General features: G+C 39.1%; 1 protein-coding gene across 1 annotated transcript in view; it reads left to right on the forward strand.

The window, feature by feature from the left end:
- Positions 1-27,890, forward strand: part of zswim8 (zinc finger, SWIM-type containing 8) — a 60,332-nt gene that overhangs the window by 12,861 nt on the left and 19,581 nt on the right. The window contains exons 2-12 of the mRNA XM_030156471.1: positions 7,264-7,417; positions 10,314-10,408; positions 10,587-10,759; positions 11,219-11,326; positions 11,853-11,934; positions 13,827-13,947; positions 14,786-14,987; positions 15,907-16,082; positions 17,535-18,846; positions 20,610-20,741; positions 23,332-23,511. Coding sequence (XP_030012331.1) covers positions 7,264-7,417; positions 10,314-10,408; positions 10,587-10,759; positions 11,219-11,326; positions 11,853-11,934; positions 13,827-13,947; positions 14,786-14,987; positions 15,907-16,082; positions 17,535-18,846; positions 20,610-20,741; positions 23,332-23,511 — 2,735 coding nt within the window. The remainder of the gene's footprint in view (positions 1-7,263; positions 7,418-10,313; positions 10,409-10,586; positions 10,760-11,218; positions 11,327-11,852; positions 11,935-13,826; positions 13,948-14,785; positions 14,988-15,906; positions 16,083-17,534; positions 18,847-20,609; positions 20,742-23,331; positions 23,512-27,890) is intronic.

Raw genomic sequence — 27,890 nt, forward strand, 5'->3', positions numbered from 1 at the left:
CATGTGAAAGAACTGAATATTTTCCAAACACTGCAGAGTTCCTTTTTATTTCACCTGGACAGAGTATGTGGAAACCCCTACCTAGAAAGAAAAGAGAAGAGTCCCATCAGTGTAATCTGTGGTTTTTCCAGCAACAGAAGCCAAAGCAGCAGGTGCTCCTGCTCCAAGCATTTTAAAGTCTCCAGAAAAAAGAGAGTATTCCTTAATGTCACCAATACTCATACCTGTGTGTGCATTTGTGGTTTTATAAGGTCAAGGTCAAAGTATCTACAGCAGAGGCAGCTTTACACAGTGAGCAGGGTGTTGTCCCTCTCTCAGCTCAGATTTATGTCAGTGCACTAATGGAGAGTCCCCCCGTGGAGTGGAGTGGAGTGGACACAGGGAAGTAATCAGTGAGTGGCAGTGAGCGAGCCAGGGATCTATAATGAAAACACACTGAATGAGTTCTCAGCTCTTCAGCAGCCAGCTACAAAGGAACAGCTGTTGTAGTGGCTTCCCTCTGTGCTAGCAGCTGATTGGTCGACAGCTTGCTGTCATTTACCTGGAGACAACCAATCACAGGCTGGCAACACGAAGTCTGTTACTACCCAGTCTGTCCTCTCTGTTGAATGTTAGACACAGCAGCAGTTCCTTAACATATGCAGTCAGGTCTGTGAGATTTACAATGGTTTAGCCTGTTTTCCATCTAAAAGGTAGAAAAGGAGAATTAATAGAAAAAAACTGTACCAATATAGCAGTAGAAGGTTTAGAATGAAGGTCTACAAAATACATATAAACAATTTAGATTTATAGTCCTTCTGACATAGGGGATAGGATGAACAGTAGAGCTGCAGCTGTCAGTTATTTTTGGAATCAGTTAATCTATTGATTATTTCTTCTTCGATTCTATTAAACGATAGTTTGAATAGGTGAAAAAATGGTGAATATGTGGAGGGAAAAAAAAGGAAAAAAAAAAAATATATATATATATATACATATATCATCAACAACAACAACAACAACAAATGTCTCCAAAGAATATGTGCACTGTAGTCTTTGTATACAATTTACTAACACTTGAAGATGTAACTAACCTAAAACTTAAAAAAAAAAAAAAAAAAAAAAAGACATATTTTTACTGTTTGTATGAAGGCTTAAAAGTTTAAAGGAGTAAGTGATGGTAGAAAAATGAGCATATAGACATTTTCTGCCTTTTTGTCCTCCCTTCTGAGCTACGCTCCATGTTGTTCATGTTGATCCTGGCGTCATGTGTGTCACAATAAGTGTCCGTGTGAAACACAACAGTGGAACCATTGTTTAGCACCAGCAAAATTAAGGAAACAAAGCTTCAATTCAGAAAAATCGTAATTGAACTGTTTTTTGTTTTTGTTTTTTTATCATTTCGAGTTGATTAATCTATTAACCGTTTCAGCTCTAATCATAAAATATACCATAACTGGAAAACCATTCAGTGTCTTTTTTTTTCCTACCAAACTTATAAAATGATGTCATTTGCTATGTAGAAACCTGTGAGCAACAATGGAATACAAGAATAACTGCACCTTTTTAAATAAGTTATGAACTGTTAGCAGTTACAAACCCAGATGTGTCCAGCCAAAATTTCCAATTTAAAGGCAGTCCATTTGATGGTTGTATTGTAATAAAAGTGCAGCTCTCCATTAACTATGATTGTATTCTGCAGCAGTGCAATATAAAATAAGAGAAGATGTAATTTAAGTCAACGTTTAGCTGCCTTATGATACAAGCATCCTTTATGAAGAAAGTGAGACAGTGAGAGGAGAAAGGCAGCACCCGGGGGGTATTCCAGAAAGCAGGTTCAACAAACTCAGAGTCTGATCTTAAACTCTGAGTTGACTTACTCTGAGCTGAGAAATTCTGAGTATCCAGTTCCAGAACAGCTGCTTTGAATGACTTCAGTCAACTGAGTATGTTTACCTAGAGTTAGACATGTGCACGAACCACATTAAAAAGCCATCATCAATGGAGCCCCAATACCTGGATTCAACATGGCAACTGCTGACATCAACCATGTCAGTTATTTCACCCCACCTCTTGTAGGTCCTATGTCAAGCCTATGGGGAATACAAAGCGGCATTCTGTAGAAAAGGCAGCGCTGCTGCTGCTGCTGCTGCTGCTGCTGCTAAAGAGAGAGAAGCAGCATGGGAGAAAATTGCTGCCTGAGTCAGTGCGTAAGGTGGAATACACTAGTCCACTGACTTTATTATTTGATTTCATTAAAATTATAGCATGTAGATTAAAACATTATTGGATTACATAACAATAATGAATACAATAAAATCTAAATTGTATTTAGGCCCAATCCCACTGGAGAAAAACGCACATGGTGGCAAGTGAGGATGATATAGGTTCTAAAACATCATTCAGAAAGGTGCAGAGAATGGCGTTATTATGTATTATAAGCTGCTGTATATTGTGACGTATACTGTCAATTTCAAAATATTAGTGAAGATACTTGGAAGTTGATGCTGTGGAAGGACTTCCTATTAACATAGTCCCCTTTGTTTCGTGCAGGAGCAGTAATAGGAATGTGTGTTCCATCTACACACTAATATATTTGGAGGCCCTGCAAAATGAAGCTTATCACTGATCTCAGTCTGAGTTTGCAGCAGAATGTCTCTAACATGATTTTAAATCTACTTTAGGATTTAACACAGAGTGTAAGATTGATATGATAATGATAAACTGTATTTCGAATGTAAGTATAAAATACAGATACAAATATAATAGAGAAGAAAAGGTAAAAAGAAATTACAAATTTAAATAGAACACTTGAAAATATTTAGGGTAATAATTTAAAAAGAAAAAAAGTCACAAAGTGTACAGCTCTTTCGTTGTGGCTCTTAAACAACACTTTATGTCCGAAAATGTCCTACCTCAGACAGATGGATAATAGATAAAAAGATATTCATCAGGAAATGATAGCGTATCTATTTGAGGTCTGACAATCATCTTCTGACGTAAAGCACAGTGTATTAACTGTGCTTCTAAATCTATGGGATCATGTTGGTACAGACAACCCATGTCTAACAGTGTGTTTCACATGGGAGGAGACAGGTGAAACTCAGGGTTTCTTATAGAATACCTGCCAGCGAACAGGTTATGTTCACGGAGTAAGTTACCATAGTCACAGACTAGAGCCCGACCGATTAATCGGCCGATTATAGCGTATCACCGATTAATCAACATCGGCCAATATGTAGCCGATATATGAACTTTTTTTGCTGCGCGGAGATTCTGTCACTTGCTGCTCCTGTGTGTGTGTGTGTGCTGCCCAGAGAATAAGAGGAACTTTAGAGCAAGTTAGTTTCACTTTCACTCCTGCTCGGACAGTGACGCTACCCCCCCGCGTTCTGACAAGGATGGACTGGTAATCTCCTCCGCTCTGACCGACCCCCCCCCCACACACACACACACACACATGCCGGCGAAAATCAGAGACCACTACCGCACGCTCTCACAAGTTTGGACCGCTAACCCCCCCACCCACTCCGACCCCCCCTCCGAAAATCACGGAACCCCCGTCTTATGAAGTATTCACCCCCCCACACACACCCATGTCCGTGCACTTCCAGTCTCCCTCACAGTTTCATTCTGCCAGTAGGCCTGGGTGTTAATACTGCAGGTGAGACCGGGGACAGTTGTAACACAGGTCAGTTGTAACTCTTGCAATTGCTCCAATCAGGAACAACTTAGGGCTCACCTAATTCACTCTGCACATGCTCAGTTTAGTCCTTAGTCCACATGGGAAGTTGTAGTGCCGTGAGGCAGACACATCAATATTTGTAAGTGAAAACATCATTTTGTGGTCAGTCATATTTTTTGCTCTAATTATTTTTGTGATTCCATAGTTTGCATTTGAAAGTTGTGTACATTATCTTTGTGAGATAAACACAGATTTATGCAACTGTTAATGCACCTGTCCACAATTATCTAATAGAAGATTATTATATTCTGTGTAGATCAGTGTTCTTATTTCATATATTGGCCAATATATTGGATATCGGCTTTTTTTTTAGCCCCCAATATCGGTATCGGCATTGGCCTCAAAAATCCCATATCGGTCGGGCTCTATCACAGACCCAGGGTTTGATTTACCTCTTTTTCTGGAATGGAAAACCCAGAGTTTCCCTCATTTTAGGGTTAACGTACTCTGAGTTTTCACATAACGTGCTTTCTGGAATACCCCTCTGGTTTCAGACTCAGCTGGGCCTTGTTACACTGCTGTAATGCTCAATGATTTAGTTTCATGAAAAGTCAGAAGGATACTAGTCTCCTTGTGTTGATTGGTTTCTCATGGCCTGAGACCATGAGATCCTGAGCCGTTACTCCAAGGATGGCATTATATGAATGCACTGCTTTCCTCCATATATGGTAAACAGCAGCACGAGTAGTGGTTTGGAAATGAGACCTGTAATCTGAGACCTATCACTTTTTCTTCTCTGTGGCAGACCACTGCTCACTCAGTAAGACTCCTGTCATAATTCTTATGTTACTCTCTTTTTAATGCACATGTAATGTTACAGCTTTGTTGGAGTACCAGGGCTGGATGATAAAATGGTAACAATATATATCGCAGTATAACTTTTCCTCGATAGAAAAAAGAGACATGCTCAATACAATTTTGATAGAATTCATTCGTCCATGTTTTGACAGACATAAGAACAGCCAATCATAATTAAATAGTGCCGCACCGAACCAATCACGCGAGAGCCACATCAATTTAGGTTGACACACACAGCACAGGCATAAGAGCAGCCGCAGCAGACACGCTAATGTTTGGACTGCAGCCGGAGGTAATGAGTGTTCCCTCAGGAGAAAATGAGACCAAGAACTCAGGTGACCGGGTTACTGAAAAGTAGGATGAGAACCATTTGGGTTTGGGGTTTTCAATACAATACAGAGGTGCACCGAAAGAATACATGTAGCCTATGTGAAGAAGACAAACACTGACCGTGGTAAAGTTGGCTAGAGATTCACAGATTTGCACTTCGCAGCTCAATAGATCATAGGTCAATGATCATTGAGACACAAATGATGGCTCTATGCGGCTTTGGTAAGACAGAGAGGCTACTACTGTTTTGCCGAATTCTACTCCCTGCCGAAAACTGCATCACGCAGCAGCTGCCGAAAACAGCTCCCCCTTCCTAAGTCAATCATGAAGAAGACAAAGTGCATCAAATTCATCCTGTCACACCAGAATAGCTCCAAATGTGAGCTGCTAAAGTATTTTCACTCCTTTGGCTTTGCAATCTTATTCTGATGGGGGATATAGTTTTCAGCAGTATCTGTTTTTATTGATATATATTTTGTGTGTTGTGTATCTAAGATTTAACTTAAGAAACTTTTATATTCCTTACAGTTTGTACATTCTATAATATTAAACAGATTAAAAAAACGTAATTGCGATATCTTACAGTATTATTAATTACTTAATTGCTGCACAGCTGTGGTGGTGTTAAGAGGTTGAAAAATTCACAATTAATTTCATACCCTACAGTCAGAAAGGAGAAAAAGTTGGGACGGAGTGAATTTGGTGCACATTATGGCTGACTCAGGAAGGTGGAGCAGTTTTCGGCAGGAAGTAGAATTCGGCACAACTACTACAACCCCGTTTTCATCCAGACAAACGGTCCTTAACGATCAGTAGATGGCATTGGCTCGAAGGTGGAGCCAGTTAATGAGCTTGAGTTTAGGGACTGTCTGCAAAGCGCTAATCGTAAAATTTCTACACATTTAAAATTCTATAACTTTGCTTCTACTCAGTAAAATGGCACCAGATTTATCTCACACACCCATGAACCCCTTCTGCACACACTGCACCACCCGGATTGGGCAAATATCATACACAGATCAGCGAAAATATAAAATGAGGTACATCTCTATATTTAAATGGGCCTATCTAGTGTCACCAAATGATGTATTGGTTGCTTATTTGTTTAAAGGTTTGTTTACATATTTGCAGGGGAAATTTATGTATATATGTGTGTGTGTGTGTATGTATATGTATATATATATATATATATATATATATATATATATATATATATATATATATGTGTGTGTGTATATGTTATGCAGTACGTAACACACACAGCGTATTTGTATTGGACTTAAAGAGCAAAGTCTGTAATATTAAGGTTAAAAAATGAACTCCAACTACCAGCAGGGCAATAGGGTTGCAGCTAATGACTATTACAATAGTCGACTGGTCATCAACTAATGTAATGACTAGTCAGCTTTTGAACTGCAAAAAACAAAATAAAACAATGGCTCATTTATATTTTTTGCAGCAATAATATACATTTTCTTCCTTTAACATAAACATTTAGTACACAACAGTTAGAATGCACATCAAAGTTTGTTAAACAAATATTCAATTTGATATCCAACGAATAATGCAAGAAGCAGTGAAATAATTCTTTCCCTTAAAAGTGCACATTGTACGTAACAATTACAGTGGCTAACAAAATTTGTTAAATATTTAAAAGTTCCAATCAGCAATAAAATAATAATTTTTCATTAAATAAAAGTGCATGGCGCCACTAAAGACCTGTCAGCGAATAAATTAGTTGTTGACTAATTTTGCCATCAACAATTTTTCAACTAGTTGGTTAGTTGTTAATCTACTGTCAGATAGCTGAAACACTGATCAGTTGACTGTTAGTGCAACAACATTAATATGGCTGCTTTGTTTGCTACAGAAATATATACATTTTCCTAAATAAGTTGTCTGACTTGGTCATCAACAGACATTGTCGATAATGTAATTTGGTTGAGGTATTATGAGAAAGTCTGAGGCTACCTGTGTAACATGCTAGCTTCAGTAGATCTCTCTGCAACACAAACCGTTAACATCTTTGACAAAATATCAAAGATTATCTCAACAACCTCTGGTTATAATTTAGTTATTTTTTATATCTTTCGATGTACAAATATTACAAATTTCCCCTTTTAATGATGCTTAACTGTGCAATACCCTAGTCAATGATAAAAACCTGAACTTGACTTACTATGTATATTTCTACATACTAATACTGTTCTGTAAATAAGCTATTAATTACTGATTTAATTACAATATTATTTTATTTGAACCAAAGGTCAGTTGAATTGATCTTAGCAAATGATTGAAGTGAATATAAATATCATCCCTCCCAGATGGCATTGATTCCTCTGAGCAAAAATATGATCTACTGTCTGGTTCAAATGTATACTTGCTGACTCTTCTGCTGTGTTCTTTCTCAGATGGTCAGGTGATCCCTCTGGTGGAGTTGTCAGCCAAGCAGGTAGCGTTCCATATCCCTTTTGAGGTGGTAGAGAAGGTCTACCCTCCTGTCCCAGAGCAGCTGCAGCTCCGTATCGCCTACTGGAGTTTCCCAGAGAATGAGGAGGACATCAGGTGAGTCTAGGTCCAGATCTCAGCTTTAAAAAATGAATGGAACTTGCAGAGGGTTATGCAGCTGTGCTCCAAACTATACTATGGAGTTTAAGTTAATTTATACTTGCAGGGAACTTGTTACAAAAAGCAAAGGACATTTTAAACATTTTAAAGTGTTACACAGATTTGGTTTACAGGCAGTAGTTATATATGTGGGGGTGCGGTCCATAACTAACGTAACCAACAGTAGGTGAAACGAAAGTGAAACCTATCATGCTTTCAGTGTCTGACTCCCGGCTTCTGGTCCGCTATTCTACAGTGGATCTTACACGAAATTTTCACAACTTCTAACCTGTGTCCACTGGACCCCCTCCACATGAATTTGTCACATTTACCCCCCTTTACGGCGCCCCAGCTTGCATATAACGTTATTTTGACCGACATCAGTCTGGTCAAAACCTAACCATTTCCAGACTAGTGATGTGGACCTACGTCTGCTATGAAATCATCCACTGAGACGGAGACTCCTACAGATTTCCTCCATGTGAAACCATGTTTGGTTTTGACTGCTGGCAAGTCACCACGAGACTGAATCCTGTTCGCTGATTGGCTTCTGAGGCATGCATTCAGCCAATGAGGACTTTCATGAGCCTCTCCTTTACTGTCTATGCACTGTCCGTTTGTTTTCATTTCGGGACAGTATGAATACTCGATAATGTAAAATTGCACATTGTCAAATCAACATTTACGATATTATCATAGGCGATATATATCACCCACCTCTAATATACATACATGTACTCTGTTCGGTCTGGTTTTCTGACTGCGACTGTCTGTGCAGGTTGAAGCGTAGTAATGCATGCAGTCACATGATCAGGTCAATCAAAATATGCCCTCTCAGATATTATATCCTGCCTTTTATTTGTGTTTACATTTTAATTAAATATATATTGAATCTTTAAAAAATATTTTTATTAGTAATTTTTTAAAGTATTTTTATAAATTACTGGAAATTTCAGGCTGCCCCATTTGAATTCCAGGCAACCCCACATGGGATCTGGACCTCTAGGTTGAAAAACACTGGGTTATTATTACTAAATAAACTACACAGTCATTTGTGGTTTTAAATGGTTTTTTAAAGATGCAATGAGAACACAACTACATAAAAAGAGGTGATGACACGCACACCCAGTCACTGAAAGGTGTGCAAGATCCCAAAAAAACAGTGGATGAAAGAATCAGATAAGGTCTGCACAACCCGTGAGCTCCCAAAAGATTTTATTCACAACAAGTAGTGACGTTTTGGGCCACATAGTGGCAAAAGTGACGAAACTAAATGAAAATGACGGAAAAGCTTTAACAAGAACGAAAAGAAATAAAAGACACAAAAGGCAAAAACTTGGTAAAAAGATGCTATGAGGAAAAGACAATTTAGACGCAATGATATGAAAATGACACTACAAAGGTAATAAGAGGTATCGAGAGATGAAAACACATATTGTTTTTGTAATTTAGGTCTTTTTAATCACTTCTGCACATTAAATAACTCAAATTTTCATTCAGATTTTAAATTTTGAATGTAAATTTAAAGCATATTCGGTGTAAAAAACACGAGCACCAGACCAAAGTGACATAAATGGTCCAAACATGGAACACACTTGACAAACAGTTTAGAAATCTAAAGGGAGAACAAACCAAAACCATAAATGTGTTTCTCTACATATGCATGTGTAAAATAAAACAGAAGTTTTTGGGGCGGATCTACTAAAGGTTTGCGTGTATTAAAACGTGTGCAGACTCATTGCACACACAAAAGAATGTATAAACTGATTTACTAACAGTGCGCACTGAAGGTTGCGTCTTTCAGAGGTGCAAAATAGCACGTCTGCATCCAGTTAGTACATTTGCCACAATGAATATGCAATATGGGGCATTTACACACAATTGTGCACGTGCTGGGAGGAGAAAATGTAAATATATTAATTTAGCACGTGCAAAGGGATTTATCAAACCCAAAAGCAGTTTTGCTCATAGAAACTGCGTTTATATTTAACACGTTTCAAAAGGAGGTGCAAATGGTTTGGATGCATAATTGCGCACACATGGTTGTGGTTAGGAGACATCTAAGTGATGAAACAATATGCAGAGAACGCATTTTTCACTCTTGTGTGAACATTTTTGGAGTGACGGAAGAAAAAATAATTGAGATGTACCCCCCCCACGCACACACACACACACACACTCACTTTATGGGACTCTTTTCCACTCCTGATGATTGTGATTAAAAATACGCACAGACATTTGGCTACAGTGTGACAAAATTATGTGCACCTGACAGTCATTTAATCCAACCCCCCCACACCTTTAAAATGAAAAATGAATTAATGAATGAGTCATGCAATACCTTCTATGACAAAACTCCTCCAGCGTTACATTTCCATGTGTCTGGATCATTTCAGTGCACTGTTACCATTAGTGCTGTCGTATCCCAGTGCAGTTTTTACAGCGTATTGTCTCCAGTAGCGAACGCAAAATCCTCATTTAAATAGGGCGGTCTCCAATACTTTGCACCTGTTGTAATTTGCGCCAGCAATCTTTGTAAATCACCGCAAACCGCGGTTCAGCCCCACACGCAAAATTTTAGATTGTACAAGCAAATTAGTACACGCAAATTGGGATCTTCGTAGATCCGACCCTTTATGTTTTATTGAACATTCAGAACATTGCTGAAGGTTTTCTTTACTGAATACAGTGGCTCATGTATTTAACACCAGTGATGATGAAGAAGAGTAAAACTTATCTAACAGGCGAGTCTTTTACACTTACTCTGTATGTGTTTGTGTCCTTCTTTTCCTGTCACAGATAGTGGTTTTGCAAGAACTTAGATTGTGATCCGTTGTGTCCTCTCCTCCCGCAGATTGTATTCCTGCCTGGCTAATGGGAGTCCAGATGAATTCCAACGTGGAGAGCAGCTCTACCGGATCAGAGCAGTCAAAGACCCGCTGCAGATCGGTTGGTTTATTTGGCACTCATGTCATGTAGTTCTGCCACAGTAAACTAAATGAAAACTTACTGTTGGGTCACAACAGAGATTCAGAGATGCATCAAGTTAAGTTATTGAACTGAAATGCAGTTGATTTGTGCTCAGTACAAATATATGTGCCATTGTTTGTGTGCTTCTGTCCACCAGGCTTCCACCTCAGTGCTACAGTCGTAACCAGTCAGGCTGGTCAATCTAAAGGAGCCTACAATGTTGCGGTCATGTTTGATCGCTGCCGCATCACTTCATGCAGTTGCACCTGTGGCGCTGGGGCCAAGTGGTGTGCCCATGTGGTGGCACTCTGCCTCTTCCGCATCCACAATGTAAGGTTCATTCGCCTGTCTGAAAACCAAATACAGCTGAATGACTCCAGCAACAAAAGCAGTCTAGTCTCTTTAAGGCTGTATGCAGTATTTTACGAGATGTTTGCATTAGTATTGAAACCTAGGGCTTATGCGATCTGTAAAATAAAAACATGGATGCTTCAATGTATGAACTAGAGCTGCAGCTCTTGATTAATTTTGTAATTACCTTATAATTGATCAGTTATTTTCTTCAATTTGATTTAGCAATTATTTGAATAGATTAAAAAAATGTGTAAAACTATTGAAAAACAATTTGTCCTTTATTCCAGAACCAGTTTAAACAACAACCTCAAAAAGTACAAAAGTGAAAGGATATATAAAAAATATCTTATTTACAGAAATAACAACAACAATGACAACAGTATATGATAAGTGATGCTACTGGGTGTTGGTATTCATTGCTCTGTGTGTGTTCAGGCTTCTGCAGTGTGTCTGAGGGCTCCTGTCTCTGAGTCCTTGTCCAGATTGCAGAGGGACCAACTCCAAAAGTTTGCCCAGTACCTCATCAGTGAGCTGCCACAGCAGGTAACACCCGACCCATGATGCACTATTTCTTCTCAGGCACGTTTCCACCACAAGAACTTCGGGGTAGTTTTTGGGGGGTGGGGCCATTTGTGTACATCTCCACTGCAGGAACCACCCCATCAGGTCAAATTACAGGAAACAAGCAGCATTTTTAAAGCCCTGCAGAAGATGAGTAGGAAATTGTAGATATCAGGATATCGACAGATTATACAATCGAAAGAGTAATGTATGATAAGTGGACCAACGCAGATGTACAGGCACTGCTTACACTCTATGGCCAAATCAATCGCGCAACATTTGCAATTAATTATGTCAGTGGTAGGTCCGACTGTGCAGTGTAGTCACATCAGCTGAGAGGGACAAGTGAGAGGACACTCCTGTAAACCCCCCCACACACTTGTATCACAAAGTTCTTGTGGTGTGGCACCTATTGTACACCATACTATTGTTCAGAGTGTAGATGCTGAATGTAGCATGTGTTCTGGCAAAGCAGTTTTAGTTTATTCATTCCTATTTCTCTTTGCAGATCTTACCAACAGCCCAGCGACTGCTGGATGAGCTGCTGTCCTCTCAGTCTACTGCCATCAACACCGTATGTGGAGCTCCAGGTAGAGTGAAATCAGCAAACCTGAGGCACACACTTTCATCCAAAAATGATTAAACCATAAACTGCCTGGCTCAGATTATATTCTTCTACAGCTACAGTGTTTCGTATTAAAGATTGGCCAAGTATGTGGACCTCAGCTAGAGGGATGAACAGGATTCTTTCAGAATATATCCTGTCATTTAGGCTCTGATGTCAATGGTCACTTTGCCGAAGACTTTACTCCCACTCCCTCCCACAAACACCAGCTGCCAACTGAACAACTGTCTATGCATTCAAGTCCATCTTCTTATCGTGAATTCTATTAAGATCGTTTGGATTCAACATATGTAGATTTGCGAAAGCAGATACATTTTATGACCCTAATATCAAAACAATGCAACATGATTTATCAGTTCTGTCACCACACTTTCTGAATCTGTTTTTGTTCAGATGAATAGTGAGAAGGGAGAGAGAGAAAAAATGTAACCAGCATCTGTGTATCAATGTATGAGTCACACAACATTCTACATTAAATGTGTTTTTTCTAACAGTAACAATATTAATAGTAACAATGATTGTATATTGTGTCCAGGTAATCAAGTGGCATACACCCTTCTAACCACAGTATGTGTAGTTTTACAAGGCATTTTTCTTTACCAGTGTTGAGAAAATGAGCGATTTGCAGATATTTTAGCTTTGTCCTACATATGTGATTTTTCACCTGTGAATTGTGTGTTACTACGATATTCCTGCCTTTAAAATGTCCAGTGCAACAAAGTTGTAGGCATCGAGGGATTTGCATACCTTGAGCTTTTCTTTTGTGTAAACGCTGGGTTTTTTAACAAGATATAAAAAGATGTCTGGCCACTGAAGCTTCGGCCATTTTGACGGCTCCATGACCCACTGAGCTGAGAGTGAGTATGGATCAGGAAACCTCACCCCGCTACTAATGGTCAACTTATCTTTGTAAGACATCTTGTCTCTCGATGACAGACCATTAAAATAATTGGAGATGGCCTCTTCTGTACCTTCCATTACTCTTTCTCCCCTGGTTTTCGCGCTCCTGACACCATCTTCCATGTACTGTTGATGCCACAACTGTCACTTTCTGCCTCCAGTTAGGCCCTGCCCACAAAATATGTCATCACTGTTTACCAACATCGAAATGGTCCTCAGGTAAATCTGAACAGTCAGTAATTGACACAGACAGACTATTTGTCATTCAAATTTACATCAGAATTAGATTTCAGTGCATTGGCTCAGAGGGCAGCAGGAATAAATAGCAGGAATGGCTGAAAAATCTGGACTATATCTTACTATTTACAGATGTTGTCTCCTTTATAATAATGAATGGTTTTCCCGCTCAGACTAACTATTCTGTACCTTTTGTGGAAAACGTTTGCTATTGCATAATCTTTAAATAGTGCTCATGATGTTTCCACACTTCATTATCCCATTTTCCCCTTTCACTTGTTACCATCCATCAGTTTCATCTGTTTTCTCATACTAAATGGCACCAACAATATCTGTATCATGTTGGCTGCTCTCAGATCAGGAATGTGTCATTCATGATGTCTCTGAGCTATGGGACAGGAGTGTTTGTTTTCTCCATAGTTTTGTTTTTTGCATTCATGGAAATGGAAATGTCAGTGTGTGGAGCTGTTTGGGTTTTGTGCAAAATACTGCAGTTTTGTTCAGCACCTGAAGGCCTTTATCGTAATAATACAGACGGAGGCTTTTTCAAAACCAAAAACAGTAGTTCCATGTGTGAATCATTTGCAGCACAGCTCAATAAAAACAGCATAGTATGAACTGAAGAGGCTGGCTGTATCTAAGGTTTAGTTTTCAGGATTCTCTCTGAAGGGTTCACATAAATTGTGTACCTATGTGTTGTGTGTTTCTGTTTGTGTGTAGACCCTACAGCAGGTCCATCAGCTTCAGACCAGAGTACCTGGTATCTGGATGAATCCACTCTGAGTGACAACATCAAAAAGACATTACACAAATTCTGTGGGCCTTCACCTGTTGTCTTTAGGTATGTACTGGTGTCTTAACTAAGTTTGTCACAGCACATTATGGTCAAGACCTCATGTCAGAATAATACAGTTCTGATATCATCAGTGCAGCAAGATGACCCTCCTCTACTGGCACAGATAGGGTGTGAACAAAATAATGGAAAAATGGAATTTAAATCATGACCGGACCCACTCAAGATGTTACAGCTGCTTCACCCTCCCACTCTGTTTTTTTGTGAGATTCTTCACACAAAACGGTTCATTGTTTACAACAGTTGTCCTAGAATTACATGACAGAAACATATCAGTCACATTACTTAGAGTATTATATTATATTCCATTATATCCAGATGTCAGTTGGCACTTAAATGTTGTTTTGCATCTTATCATATTGAACATTAGTTTATTTTTTGCACCTTACACTTTACTTATCCCGGGTTTTTTTAATCTAGGTCTGTTTTTATATTTCTAATTTCTTATGTATAGTGTGTTTGCTGTTGTGTTCTATTTTTCTACTGTGTCTCATGCTGCTTCTACACTGTAATTTCCCAGATATTTGGGATCGATCGATCTATCTGTCTGTCTGTCTGTCTGTCTGTCTGTCTGTCTGTCTGTCTATCTATCTCTGTCTAGCTCGGTATGTGGATTCTCTAGCACCTTCCTATTGTTAATATTTGAATTACTGTAGTGAATGAAAATTAGCATTTTTTGTTGTTGATTTGCAACACACTTGGATAGAAGCCTTCTGTAAATATTGTAAACATCTGTCATCTCTCTACCCCACTGCTATGTAAGCGTGATACCATGTGTTGTATTTGATTTTTTACTATCACTCTGGTGTGTTTGTATGATCTGCAGTGATGTAAATTCCATGTACCTGTCATCCACGGAGCCGCCGGCTGCTGCTGAGTGGGCGTGTCTGCTGCGACCTCTGCGGGGTCGAGAACCAGAGGGCATCTGGAACCTTCTGTCCATCGTCCGAGAGATGTTCAAGAGACGAGACAGCAATGCTGCACCTCTGCTGGAGATCCTCACTGAGCAGTGCCTGACCTACGAACAGGTTTACCCAAATTAATTCAGATGGAGACTTACTGATTTGTACTATTCATGTTTATATTGCACACTTCTGGATCCATACTGCAGACCAGTTTCTCTGTCACTTAATTCATCCTCTCTGTCAAAGCTGAAACTCAGAATAGCTGGAAATAGAGCTTTTTGTAAAATCATGCTTCAAGGGTTTTTGCCCTAGGCACCAAGTTTTACCTGATGACATGTCCCTAAAAAGACTAAAATCACCTTTTGGAAAATATAGTGGATATTTGCACATGTATTGTGAGTTTTCAGTTCAGATGAATGTAAGCGAATAACACAGAGAATGTGGGATTCAGATTCAGATTTTTTTTAATGTCTTTTAAACATTACATCAGAGATGCACTGCAAAAAGAAATTGCATTGGATTTGGCCACCTTAAAAACACATACAACAAACAAACAAACATACAATAAACAGGATAAAAATAATTAGTAGAAAAAAATAAATACCCATTTATGAGCTATACTGCATATTACAGCAACCAGGGCAAGATAGAGACGTTTGGTTTTAGATATCAAATAGTTTTACAGTATCCATGGTAATGTACTGTCTATGTCTCTGACAGTCACTACTCCAGGTCCACAAGCAGAAACTGACATACTGTCATGTCATTATCCTCTTCTCGGAATGGCTGCCTTTACGTCTCAGTGAAGTAACGACAGATGTTCATTATTTTCTTCATGGGGCTTGGGCTTTTGTAGCCATTGGGTAGTGCCAACAGTGGAAAAAATGGCACAAGAATTCTGTTTTAATTAACTTTTTTTTAAACAAAAAAAAAGTGTATTTTGTGAGCTATACTTTAAGGTGTGTTTCTGTTTATACAGCTTTGGAAATAATTCTTGTTTTTATGACACACTGCTGTCCTGCATTTCTGTGTGTCCCCTCAGATCATCAGCTGGTGGTACAGTGTTCGGACCTCGGCTTCACACAGCAGTGCCAGTGGCCACACCGGTCGCAGCAATGGCCAATCAGAAGTGGCAGCTCATGCCTGTGCCAGCATGTGTGATGAGATGGTGGTCCTGTGGAGGCTAGCGGTGCTGGACCCCACCATGAGCCCATGCAGGTCAGATCAGGAACACCCTTTGTTAAAGCTGTACTTGTAACGTTTTATACTTCGAGTACTGTAAGAAAATGACCTAAGATATTACAATATAGGAAGAAATAACACTTCAGATTAGAGCGGAAATGATTAATTGATTAAGCTACTCAAATCGATTAAAAAAATTATTCAATTACAATTTTCCTGGATCGAAGCTAAACATAGCTTCCACTGTTCTCTTGGAAACTTATTGTGACGCACATAACAGCAGGCTCAACACAAACAACAACCTTTAAACTTTTAAGCTTTCACACAAACATTACAAATATTTGTCTTTATTTTTTCAGTTGTATGTTAATTCCATGTTAAGTTGTTCATAAGTTAGTAAGTTGGAGCCAAATGTGTTGAAGACTGCAGTGCACGATGTTTTTGGAAGTCATTGGACTTGTTTGTTGTTTTTTATATGTATAGACATTTTTACATGTACTTTTACAGTAGAACCTCACTGTACAAGTTTAATTTGTTCCATGATCAAGCTCATTTGCGATTCACTCATTTTACATATCAGTTTCCCTTTTTTCGAAATGATCTGAAATATAATTTATCCATTCCAGCCCCAAAAACCACGAGAAAATCATTTTTTAAGGGTTTTTAAAATAGATTAAGTGCAGTTAGAAAGAAAATAACAATTCTAAAGACATAATAAAAGAGAATGCAAAAGAAATAAACCGATTTTATTTACTTATTTAGTAAATTAAGCTATGCTTCGCGGTAATGTGCTATTTTAAGCTGGAAGTGCTTCGGTGAAAAGAAAACTCCTTCCTGCAGAGTGTGCATAATGCTTTACTATATAAATATATGTAAAAATGGCAAAAAGGGACGCTCAACCCTAATTGGGGGGGCTGTAACAACCAAAAGGGAAACTTGACACACTTTAAACATCCAACCTGGCTTCTGTGTCTCTGTTATACTCTCTGTTGTCATGTTTTAAACAACCCCCCACCTCATCGGCGCCCCAGCCTCAAAATAAAGTGTTGTTTGGGGTTTTTTACAGCAACGCTGAGAAGAATGTGTATAGGGGAAACCCTGTACATGGGTTCTGCTTGTGACCACCCTGCTTCCCGAGTGTTTGAGTTCTTCACATATTCTACATGTAGTGGTTCGGTACACCTCCATATTGTATCGAAGGCCCCGAACCAAAACTGTTCCGTACAAACAAATGCACCGTTACACCCCTAATATATATACTTTTTGTGGTTGTTTTTTTTTTTTTTCAGCTGGTTCTGGAATAAAGGACAAGTTGTTTGTCATTTTCAGACATGTCTTTTGTTATGTTTTTACAATTTTTTCGACCTATTCAAATAATTGTTTAATCAAATGGAATTGAAGAAATTAATCAACAGATTGATGGATTACAAGAGTAAACGATAGCTGCAGCTCTTGAGTTGAACTTTCCGTATTATATGCTCTCTCCAGGCGTTTGGAACTGGCTGGCCAGCTGAAGCAGTGGCACCTCAAAGTCATTGAGATTGTGAAACGGGGACAACACCGCAAATCCTTAGACAAGCTGTTCCAGGGTTTCAAGCCTGCTGTAGAGTCATGTTATTTCAACTGGGAGGTGGCCTACCCACTGGATGGTATCACCTACTGCAGTACTGATAAGAAGAGCGCCACCTTCTGCTGGTCCAGGGCAGTGCAACACCAGAGAGGAGCCAAAGCTACTGCAGGGGGAGGAGAACCTCTGGAACCAGGGGGAGGTGGGAGGCCTGAGTGTGGAGCTTCAGGAGAGTATAAAGGACGAGGCAGTGGCCACTCGCCACAACAGGAGGTAGCAGTGCGACCCAAGGAGACCATCCTGACTAAGAGGAAAGGTCTGTCGGTGAGCGGTGGGGGGGGCATGCTGGTCCGACTGGGGGGGAGCGTGTCTCTGTCGCTGGAAGACGGAGGAGGAAAGTGTATGTACAAAGGACCAGGCTCCTCATCTGGTGGGAAACTGAAGCTGACGCAGGGAGGTGGAAAAGGGGCCGCTGTGGGGGGCCCAGGAGGGGGTACAAGTTTAGCAGCCAATAAGCATGCCAGCACCAAGCGCAGAACCAGCAGTGAAGACAGCTCTTTAGAACCAGACATGGCTGAGCTCAGCCTGGATGATGGCTGCAGTCTGGCACTGGGGGCAGAGGCCAGCAACACCTTTGAGTTCCTCCCCCCACCCCCAGAGATGCTGCCCTCCCCTAGCCCACTGCTCCGTGACTCACGCAAGTACAGCAGTGGTGGAGGTGGCAAAATGTTTGACTCAAAGCGGGTTAGCCATGCTTCAGCTGTACTTCCTGCTCCAGAGCCAGTCCCACCCTGCTTCCCTGCTAAAGAGACTGTGCTGGTTGTTATGGACATGCCCAGCACTGAAGAGAAAGAACCTGAACTGGAGGCAGAAACGATCCAGAACAGAGACGATGTGGATTCAGCTGGGAGTACACAACCATCCACCTCTAATGCTCCAGCCAGACCAGGCACCTCTCCCTCCTCCACTAAGTCATCCCGAGGCCACAGAGAGGCAGGGCCAGCAGGAAGTGAGCCGGCAACTGGTGGTGGGTCTGTGAACCAAGGAGGAGAGTCAGCAGGAGGCGCTGCAGGAGGGGAAGCTGTGGCTGTGGGTGAGGATGACTATCAGGCGTACTACCTGAGCGCCGCCTCAGAGGAGGGAGCAGACAGACAGCTGGTGGACAACCACCAGGAGGAGGAGCCAGACATCTTTGCAGGAATCAAACCTCTGGAGCAGGAGGGACGCATGGAGGTGTGTAACTCATCTAACATGTTCTGATTCAGTGTTCACCAAGGAACTGAAGGTAGAGTTTTGCCACATACCAATTCTTTTGCCATTAAAGTTCTAACATGTAGTCTGTAACTGACCTTAAAAACAGCTCTGATTCATTGCTGTTTTTTCCACATAACAAGCAATCACAGCATTAAACTGGTCATTTGCACAGTTTGTGAAATTGAGGAAGATGAACTTCAGCATTATTATGTGGTAATTACAAGTTTGAGTTGTTATGGATTGTTCACATTATATTTTATCTGAATTGATAGATTCACAAAGCCTCAAGTATAACCCCTAACTAATAAAAAGTTGACAGTATGCAAATCTCTCCCCATAACTTTTGCTGAAAATTCTCCATTGTTATTCTGATCAGTGTGGTTCTATCAGCTCTAGAAGAATAATGGCTCTCATGTGGTGTCATTTTAAGGGGTCAGAGATCATGGTGTTCAGTTCAGGCTTGAACACTTAAACATTTACAAATTTTAATATATACAGAATCCTTGAATCGCTTCATTAGATTCATCATAGAGACTGAAATATTCAAATCCTGCTCTATCTGTTTGATTTTTAATAGTTTTTTCACACATTTGCATGGATTTGAGTTCTCTCTGCATTGCATAGGTTTCCTCCTGGTCCTGTGGTTTCCCCTGCCATTAAAAACAGGAATATATAGGGTAATTCTCCTGTCTGTGCCCCTGACCACAGTGCTAATAAAGATCTGAAGTTGGTTCCTACCTTCAATGGCAGCTTACTGCTCCTAATGTGCTCCATGCTAATGCTATTGCTAATGCTAGGTACTTTGTGTGTATTAGGATGGGTAAAATGCAGAGACTGAATAGACCGATGGGGATATGAAATTGAGTTAACTTTTAAGGGACTTGACCTTTCCTGGATGCTGTCCTTGGACCAAATCATGATTCCAGTCACCTATTTGAAATCACAGTGTAATTACTTTATTTTAACTATGTGAGGAATAGATGTATATTTACAAATGAAATTAATTTAATCAGTCAAAACATGAAATATTAATCCTCATAGACCCAAACAGCTACTGGCAACCAAAATCATCTACTGATCTAAAATGTTTAATACTTGTTGATCCAATAATCCTATTAATAATGTAAATAATTTGGGTAAAATACAGTTTGTCATCTTTTCATGGTAATCAGATGTGACCCATTTGGACGTTCAGAGGCTCCATAGTAAACATGGAAACACCATCATCTTCTATAGCATTGATTCACCAGTAAAACCCATGGAGTTGGATCAATGACAGTAGATGGAGACACTTGGTTTTACATTGTTATTGAAATCTTTGCTGAAAAAGTCTCTGTTTCTTCAGTTTTCTCAGTTTTTTCTACATAGTAACCCTCAACTTTAATACGAGCTTTTATGAACATCTTCAGTAAATTAAATATAGGAAGATACCGGATTTTCACTGAAAAAATGCACAATGCAGAGGATATTGTTTTAATAAATTGTGATAAATCACTTATGAAAGGATAAATAGAAAGAAAAATTTATTTCAGAACTGCCACAGAGTCTTTATGGGTCTTTATGGGTTAATGAACCTGTACTGACACTTATATGGCATAATAGGGATTTTAATCATGCTAATTTAAGTTCTCCTTGAACACACTCTTTTACATATACTGTCTGATTATGTATTGGCGAGAGACTACGGGTTAAAACAAGAATAGCAAAAACACTCTGCCTGCATGCCATTATCTTCTGTCCAGGTGCTGTTTGCTTGTGCAGAGGCCCTCCATGCCCATGGCTACAGTAATGAAGCCTGCAGGCTGGCAGTGGAACTGGCCAGAGACCTGTTAGCCAATCCTCCAGACCTGAAAGTGGAGCAGCCACAAACCAAGGTAACTACAACTGTGGGGCCAGCAGAATGGAACATTTATCCTTTTTGATGTGCAATATCACTTTGCCAAGCTCATCAGTCCATAATTGATGCCAGATTAGCACTTTTGTGGCTACATTCTGCAAATGTTTTCCAAAACCACCTAGCAACAAATTTAGCTACTTTTAAAATTTGTTTGGAAATGTTTAACAACTTTTGAAAAGTGACTCAAATGCTGAAGCACAGACATTTTCCCTCTAAATGACACTAAATGATTTTCTCTGTCACTGTCATAAAAACCCATGTTCTGTAAAAGTCAGTGTTTCCATCGTAACCACTTTGTTGGTGTATGTAGTGAGTCAGACCCCTCTAGAGAGTCTCTAGTCTCTAGAGACTCTTTATTAAAAAGGCGACTAGTGACAAATTTATCAACTTTTTTGGGTGTTATTGGAGACTCTTACGTGAAACCATGTATCATTCTTTGTCTAAAACAAATCACTGCTCTGAATGTAAATCAGTCCCATTACAATTTTTTCTATTGCCTCTTTTTGGTCCATTTAGATTGTTACTTTAGACTGAAATATGTTCTGGTTAAAATTGTTCATGTTTTACCTTGACTTGTTGTGGGCTCCTAAGTGGACCATAAGGTTAGAAACCAAACTGAAGAAAATGAAGCTAAAATGTAAACAAACAAATAAATAACCAACCTAAGTAACTCCTCCAGAGTGTCTTTTTTTGAGTCACTTTATTCAGTCCCCAAGCCTGGATAAAGGAGGAGGAATTGGGACATTAAAACAAAACAAGAATTGAGAGAGTATAGTTCATTTATACAAGGTGGGGAAGCAAAATTTACAATGTTTTGAGGCAGGGATTGAAAGACAGTGTATGACCAATTAGTTTATTGAAAGTCATTAGAATTTATTTGCCACAAGAAAGTTCACATAATAGAAAATGTTTTTATTCTATGTGTCCTTCTTTCTCAATAACTGCCTTCACACGCTTCCTGAAACTTGCGCAAGTGTTCCTCAAATATTCGGGTGACAACTTCTCCCATTCTTCTTTAATAGTATCTTTAAGAAAGTCGACATTGCTGTGTGATGTTCTATTGGTAGCATGTTCTAAAACGCCCCAAATAGCATAATCCAGAGGGTTTAGATCTGGGCTAGAAGGCGGCCATAAACATGATTCCCAAAAATTGCTAAAGTTGGATTTGTTGCTGTTGTCAACAAGTGTTTTGGTGTTCTTGTGTAAGATTTTAACTTCAAATCATATTTTACTGCATTTCTAACGGTCTTGTTGTCTACCTCAAGCTCAATTGCCATTTTTCTCATGGATTTGGTTGGATCCTTTAGGATTTTGGATTTGAGAGCTTTAATAAAAGCTTTGGTACGTTTTTTGTTGCTTCCTCCACTTCCAGACTTTCTCATAATAGTTTTGCTCATAGTCATTCTCTTCTTTCCATTATAAACAGTCTTTATGGACACTCCAACTATTTTTGAAATCTCCTTTGGTGTGACGAGTGCATTCAGCAAATCACACACTCTTTGACATTTGCTTTCCTGATTACTCATATGGGCAAAAGTTTCTGAAAAGGTATGGATAATAGTGTTAGGTATGATTATGACATCAATATATGTTTGGTTTCAAAACAATTGACGTCGTGCCTGCTGAGAAAAAACAACTAAATGTTCATTGTAAATTTTGCTTCCCCACCCTGTAGTTGAAAACATATTTAGAGTGTTTTTATACTCACTTTTTGTTTCTCCCGCAATGTTATTCCAACATCATCCATTACAGTTACATGCACATTTACAATTATGCAAATTAGGTGATGATGCTATTTATGCTGCATTTCCACTACATGGTACCAGCTCGATTTGATTCCACCTTTTTGCGTTTCCATTATGAAAAAGGACCTGGAATATGGTACCCTGTACTAGTTTTTTAGTATCACCTCCGCTGAGGTTCCAAGACTGGGGAACAGATACTAACACATAACGTGTAAACACTGCAGACCACTGATTGGTCAGAGAGTTGTCACTATGACCCGCCGTTTTACAAAAAACAGATGCGGAAGTTCACAGTAAATATAGCGGTAGGTTAATCCACATGATAACAGCCCGCAAAACTACACCACAGTCGGTCAAGATTCAGTCTTTGGTGGCCGATGTGAAAATTCAGCATGAGCTTGATGAGACAACATGCAACGAACGAGTTTATCAGCAACTCTCTCAGCAGATGACACGGAAGTAATGCGCCGCATCGCTATGACATCCAGGTACTCCAAAGTCGGTAGTATCCTGTAATGGAAACGGTCTCTAGGAATAGGACCTGGTACCCGAGCCGAGTTGAGCCGGTTCCACGTAGTGGAAACGCAGCAAGCAGTTCTATTGACTTTTAGGACAGAAAATAGATACTTTCCTTACTGAGGAGTTGGAAACACTGCAGTCCATATGTAACGTGCTGAGTGTGATGTTGAGGATAAAGGAAAGCAAACAACATTCCTCTATCTGTTTTAAGTACTGGGATTAGAGCAAATCTAGCTCACTGTTTGATTGGTCCTGTCAGTTTTGTCTCCTGCCCTAATGTCAACATTTTTCTCTGGATTTAAGGGTAAGAAGAGTAAGGTGTCAACAAGCCGGCAGACACAGGTAGCAACCAACACACTGTCCAAAGCTGCCTTTCTGCTCACGGTCCTCAGTGAGCGCCTGGAGCTCCACAACCTGGCCTTCAGCACAGGCATGTTCTCCCTAGAACTGCAGAGACCGCCAGCATCTACGAAAGCTCTGGAGGTTTGTCACATATACACATACCCCTACACACACAGAATGATTAATCGAGTTGAATGGATTTAAAAAATTATTGGTTTACAGTTGAAGCTTTATTTCCTTAATTTCGCTGGTGCTAAACATTGGTTCCACTGTTGTGTTTCACACAGACGCTTATTGTGATGCACACGATGCCAGGATCAACACAAAGTTGTATGTTAGTTCCATGTTTAGTTGTTAGAAAGTTGGATCCAAATGTGAAGACCGCTGTGCATATATTATTTGTAGATGTCATTTGACTTTATTGTTGTTTATATCTACAGATATTTTTACATATACTTTTATACTGTTGTATTTGTTATTTCTATATAGATTCTCTCTCTCTCTCTCTCTCTCTCTCTCTCTCCCCATATATATATATATATATATATGTATATATATATGTATATATATATATATATATATATATATATATATATATATATATATATATATATATATATATATATATATATATATATATATGTGTGTGTGTGTGTGTGTATATATATATATATATATATATATATATATATATATCTCCTTTTGCTTTTATATTTTTCATGGTTGATGTTTCAACTGGGTCTAGAATAGCTCAGAAGAGACGAGGACAAGAAGGCAGTAAATGTCTATATGCTCACTTTTCTACATTGGAACCATTACTTACTCCTTTACATTTTTAAGCTTTCACCAAAATATTAAAATATTTGTCAATTTTAGCTTACCGGCCGACAGGCCGTAAGCTATTGTCATCATGCAGTGTCCGGCGGCGGCGTCTGTCGTCACCTGTCATCGTCTGTCGTCCGTTACAAAAATTTCAATCATTTTCTTCTTCGAAACTACACTTCTGATTGACTTCAAACTTGGTATACAGCTTCTTTATGATGATGTCAACAAAAGTTAGTGAAATTATTTGGATCCGGATCTGATTCTGGATTTGGTGCGACTTTGAAAAATTTCCCCATTATAAGAGATAGGAAGAGGATCGATGCAATAACTCAGTAAATATAAATGATATCCAGTGTAAATTTCTACAGTACAGCCCTAACGGGGAGATGACCAAAACATAATGTCCACATGCTGATCAGGATCTTCTTCTGGATCCGGGAACTTATGGAAAATTTAACATGGACTCTTATGGGGAAAAAGTTTCAGTCGTCTTTTTCTCCGAAACTACAATTCTGATTGACTTCAAACTTGGTATACAGCTTCTGTATGATGATGTCAACACAAGGTATTGAAATTATTTCGATCCGGATCTGATTCTGGATTTGGTGCGACTTTGAAAAATGTTCCCATTATAGGATAGATAAGATAGGAAGTGGACTGATCCAATAAATCAGTAAGTATCAATGATGTCAAGATGGAATTTGAATTTTTACAGATCTGATTGGAATATGACCAAAACATGGGCTATTTCTGTAATATAATAAATACACATAACTGGGTGATAATAAATGGCATCTGGATACATTTCCCAAGGCTTTTAACGTGGCCGGTAAGCTACAGGGCCATTGGTCCTATGTTTTTTTAGGGACCGAGCCGAAAGGTAAGGCCCTCTCACGCAGTGAGAGGCCTTGCCTGCAAGCAAGGCCCTATTGTTTTTCGTTCGTTTTTATATTATTATTATTATTATTATTCACACACCACTTTGACCTGGATTTTGACCCCCTGAACATGCACGAAAACTCACCAAATTTGGCACACATGTCAGGCCTGGCGAAAAATTTGATAAAATTAAAAAATTAACCCCATAGGTGCCAAAATGGGCTCTCTAGCGCCACCTATGTGAAAAAAACGGCAACTGCCCTAGTGGCCAGTAGGAATGTCGTACAGACATGAAACCAGTGCCAAAATTTTTGTTGGATCATGCTCTACAAATCATCCACTGACACTCATGACCTATCTGCAACAGGAACTTTGCAATATGCCTTTCAAAATAAAATTTCTAAAACTAACTCCGATGACACCGTTTGTGGTATTGACTTCTAAATAGCGCCAAAAGATAGAGTGAACCCTCCTTAATACAACGATTTCACACCTTTTCCATAACTGTCTTAGTTTCTTTTTTACAAGCCTGCAAAGTTGCGATGTTTGGAACTCATTTTTCACTTTGGAGTTTTTCCCTACATGTGACATATCTACGCGTTCACGGGACTCAGCACAACTCTCACATCCAAAAATTTTTGAGATAGGATGTACGGTTATTGATTTATAACAATTTGTTTCTTTTCATACTTTTTCCACTTTAGACTGCCATTTGACCCCCTTAACATGCTCCAAAACTCACCAAATTTGCCATGTATGTCATGACTGGTGAACACTTTCATACAATATCAAAATTAACCCCTTGCATGCTAAAATGGACTCTGTAGCGCCACCTATGTACTAAAAAACACACAAAATCGGCCCTAGCGGCCAGTAGGAATGTCACAGAAACATGAAACAAATGCCAAAATGTTGGTCTGATTGAGCCCGACAAATCATACACTGACACTCATGAGCTAACTCCAACAGGAAGTTGGCAATCTGCCTTTGAAAGTTACTCTACGTTTCTGCAATTAGTACTCAGTCATTCCAGACTTTTGAATAAAAAGTTATACCTCACTCAATTCCCACAAGTCTGCAGAATCCAAAAGTGAAAGAATTTTTCAGATACGATCTACGGTTATGGAATTATGGCGATTTTTTGAAGACTATGTTTACTTTCACTTTTAACAATGACAAAGTCCCTATAAAATTCTTCTTGGTGGGCAGCTGTCTATGGCTGTCCTTAGTGTAGTGGTTCATGTAGCTGCCTATGGATCAAGAGGACCTGGGTTCAAGTCCCAGACAATCCAAACTTTTTTTTTTTTTTTTTTTTTTCTCCATCTTAAAACAGGTTTTACTGCATTGTATTTTGGATACTGGAAATTTTGCACAAATTCAAAAGTACACGGAGCACATTTTTTCAAAATAAAACCCCAAATACCAATAATACAAAATTTCTATTACATAACTTCTTTTCATTTTTATGATCAAACGCTCAACTCTTTGTACAATGTTTCTTCATTCAAAAGTACTCTTTCTCACAGACACACATGCTCACACAATAGGGTTTTTCCAAAATAAAAGCCTTAAATGTGAGACATCATCACTTTTATGCTCAATTATTCATACAATTTCAATTCATTTTTCAAACTGATTCTTTCTCTCACATACAAAACAAATGCACATACACACAGTAGGTTTTCCAAAATAAAAGTGTCATTTTAAAGGTGATGGTGGTTTCAGCAGAGGGTCGCTGGTGTTCTGTACAGATGTAAGGAGGACAGACACTAAAGGGTGGGAACTGGTATGGGGACGGAGAGGTGTGAGTGGAGCTGAGGTGTGGACGGTCACGGGAGGCGGATCGCGGGGGAGGCGGAACGCCCGGTGCGAGGTCCCGCCCAATGCTGCTTGCAGCTTTAATTTATGGTTGTTGTTGTTTCAGCTGGCTCTGGAATAAAAAACAATTGTTTGTCATTTTCAGACATGTCTGTTTCACATTTTTACAATTGTGCCACCTATTCAAATAATCATTAAATCAAGGCAAAGTGAAGAAAATAATCGATAGATTAATCAGTTATAAAAAGAATCAATAGCTGCAGCTCTAATAATTTCCTAATCACCAGAGCTGCAGTTTTCTAATAAAGGTAGTAGTTGTTATCAGCTGTAAGGTTTATGTTGTTCACATTTTGAGTTAAGACACATAACAGATGTTTCAGTTTCTTTGTTGTTTTAGTTGACATTGCATTCAGTTCAACTTTATTCCTGATTTAAGGTCCAATATAGACAGAGAAACACAAGAAAAACAGGAAAAAAAAAAAAGAATTAATTAGTCACTTTAACAAAACAGGTACAGCGGTGCCTCCGCATTCTGGACTGGTAGCAAAAGGCACATCTGATATCAACCAGTGACACAACTACTTGATTCACAGACTTATTCAATCGACAGATGAAATTATACATGAGCTTCCACAGCGTAGCCTGCAACATGTTTATTCCAGCTGCGATAAACATCTCACTCACGCTAGTCCATCTCAGCCTCCTAAGAAGCACACACAAAGTGTTATTGTAGACCATCTGCATTATAATAATACATTTACATTTATGCATTTGGCAGATGCTTTTTCCAAAGCAACTTACAGGGGAAAAACCAAAAATGAAAGAAAAATACAAGAATAGATTAAAAACATAAAAACAGCTGTACAATTAAAACAATGTCGTACAGAGGAATAAACAGCAAGATAATAGACTAAAATACAAGAACAGATTAAAAAGACATAAAAGCAGCAGTACACCTAAAAACAGTGAAATAAAAATACCAAGTAAAAATAGTTATA

Source organism: Sphaeramia orbicularis, chromosome 15 (assembly GCF_902148855.1).
Source record: "Sphaeramia orbicularis chromosome 15, fSphaOr1.1, whole genome shotgun sequence".
NCBI lineage: Eukaryota > Metazoa > Chordata > Actinopteri > Kurtiformes > Apogonidae > Sphaeramia > Sphaeramia orbicularis.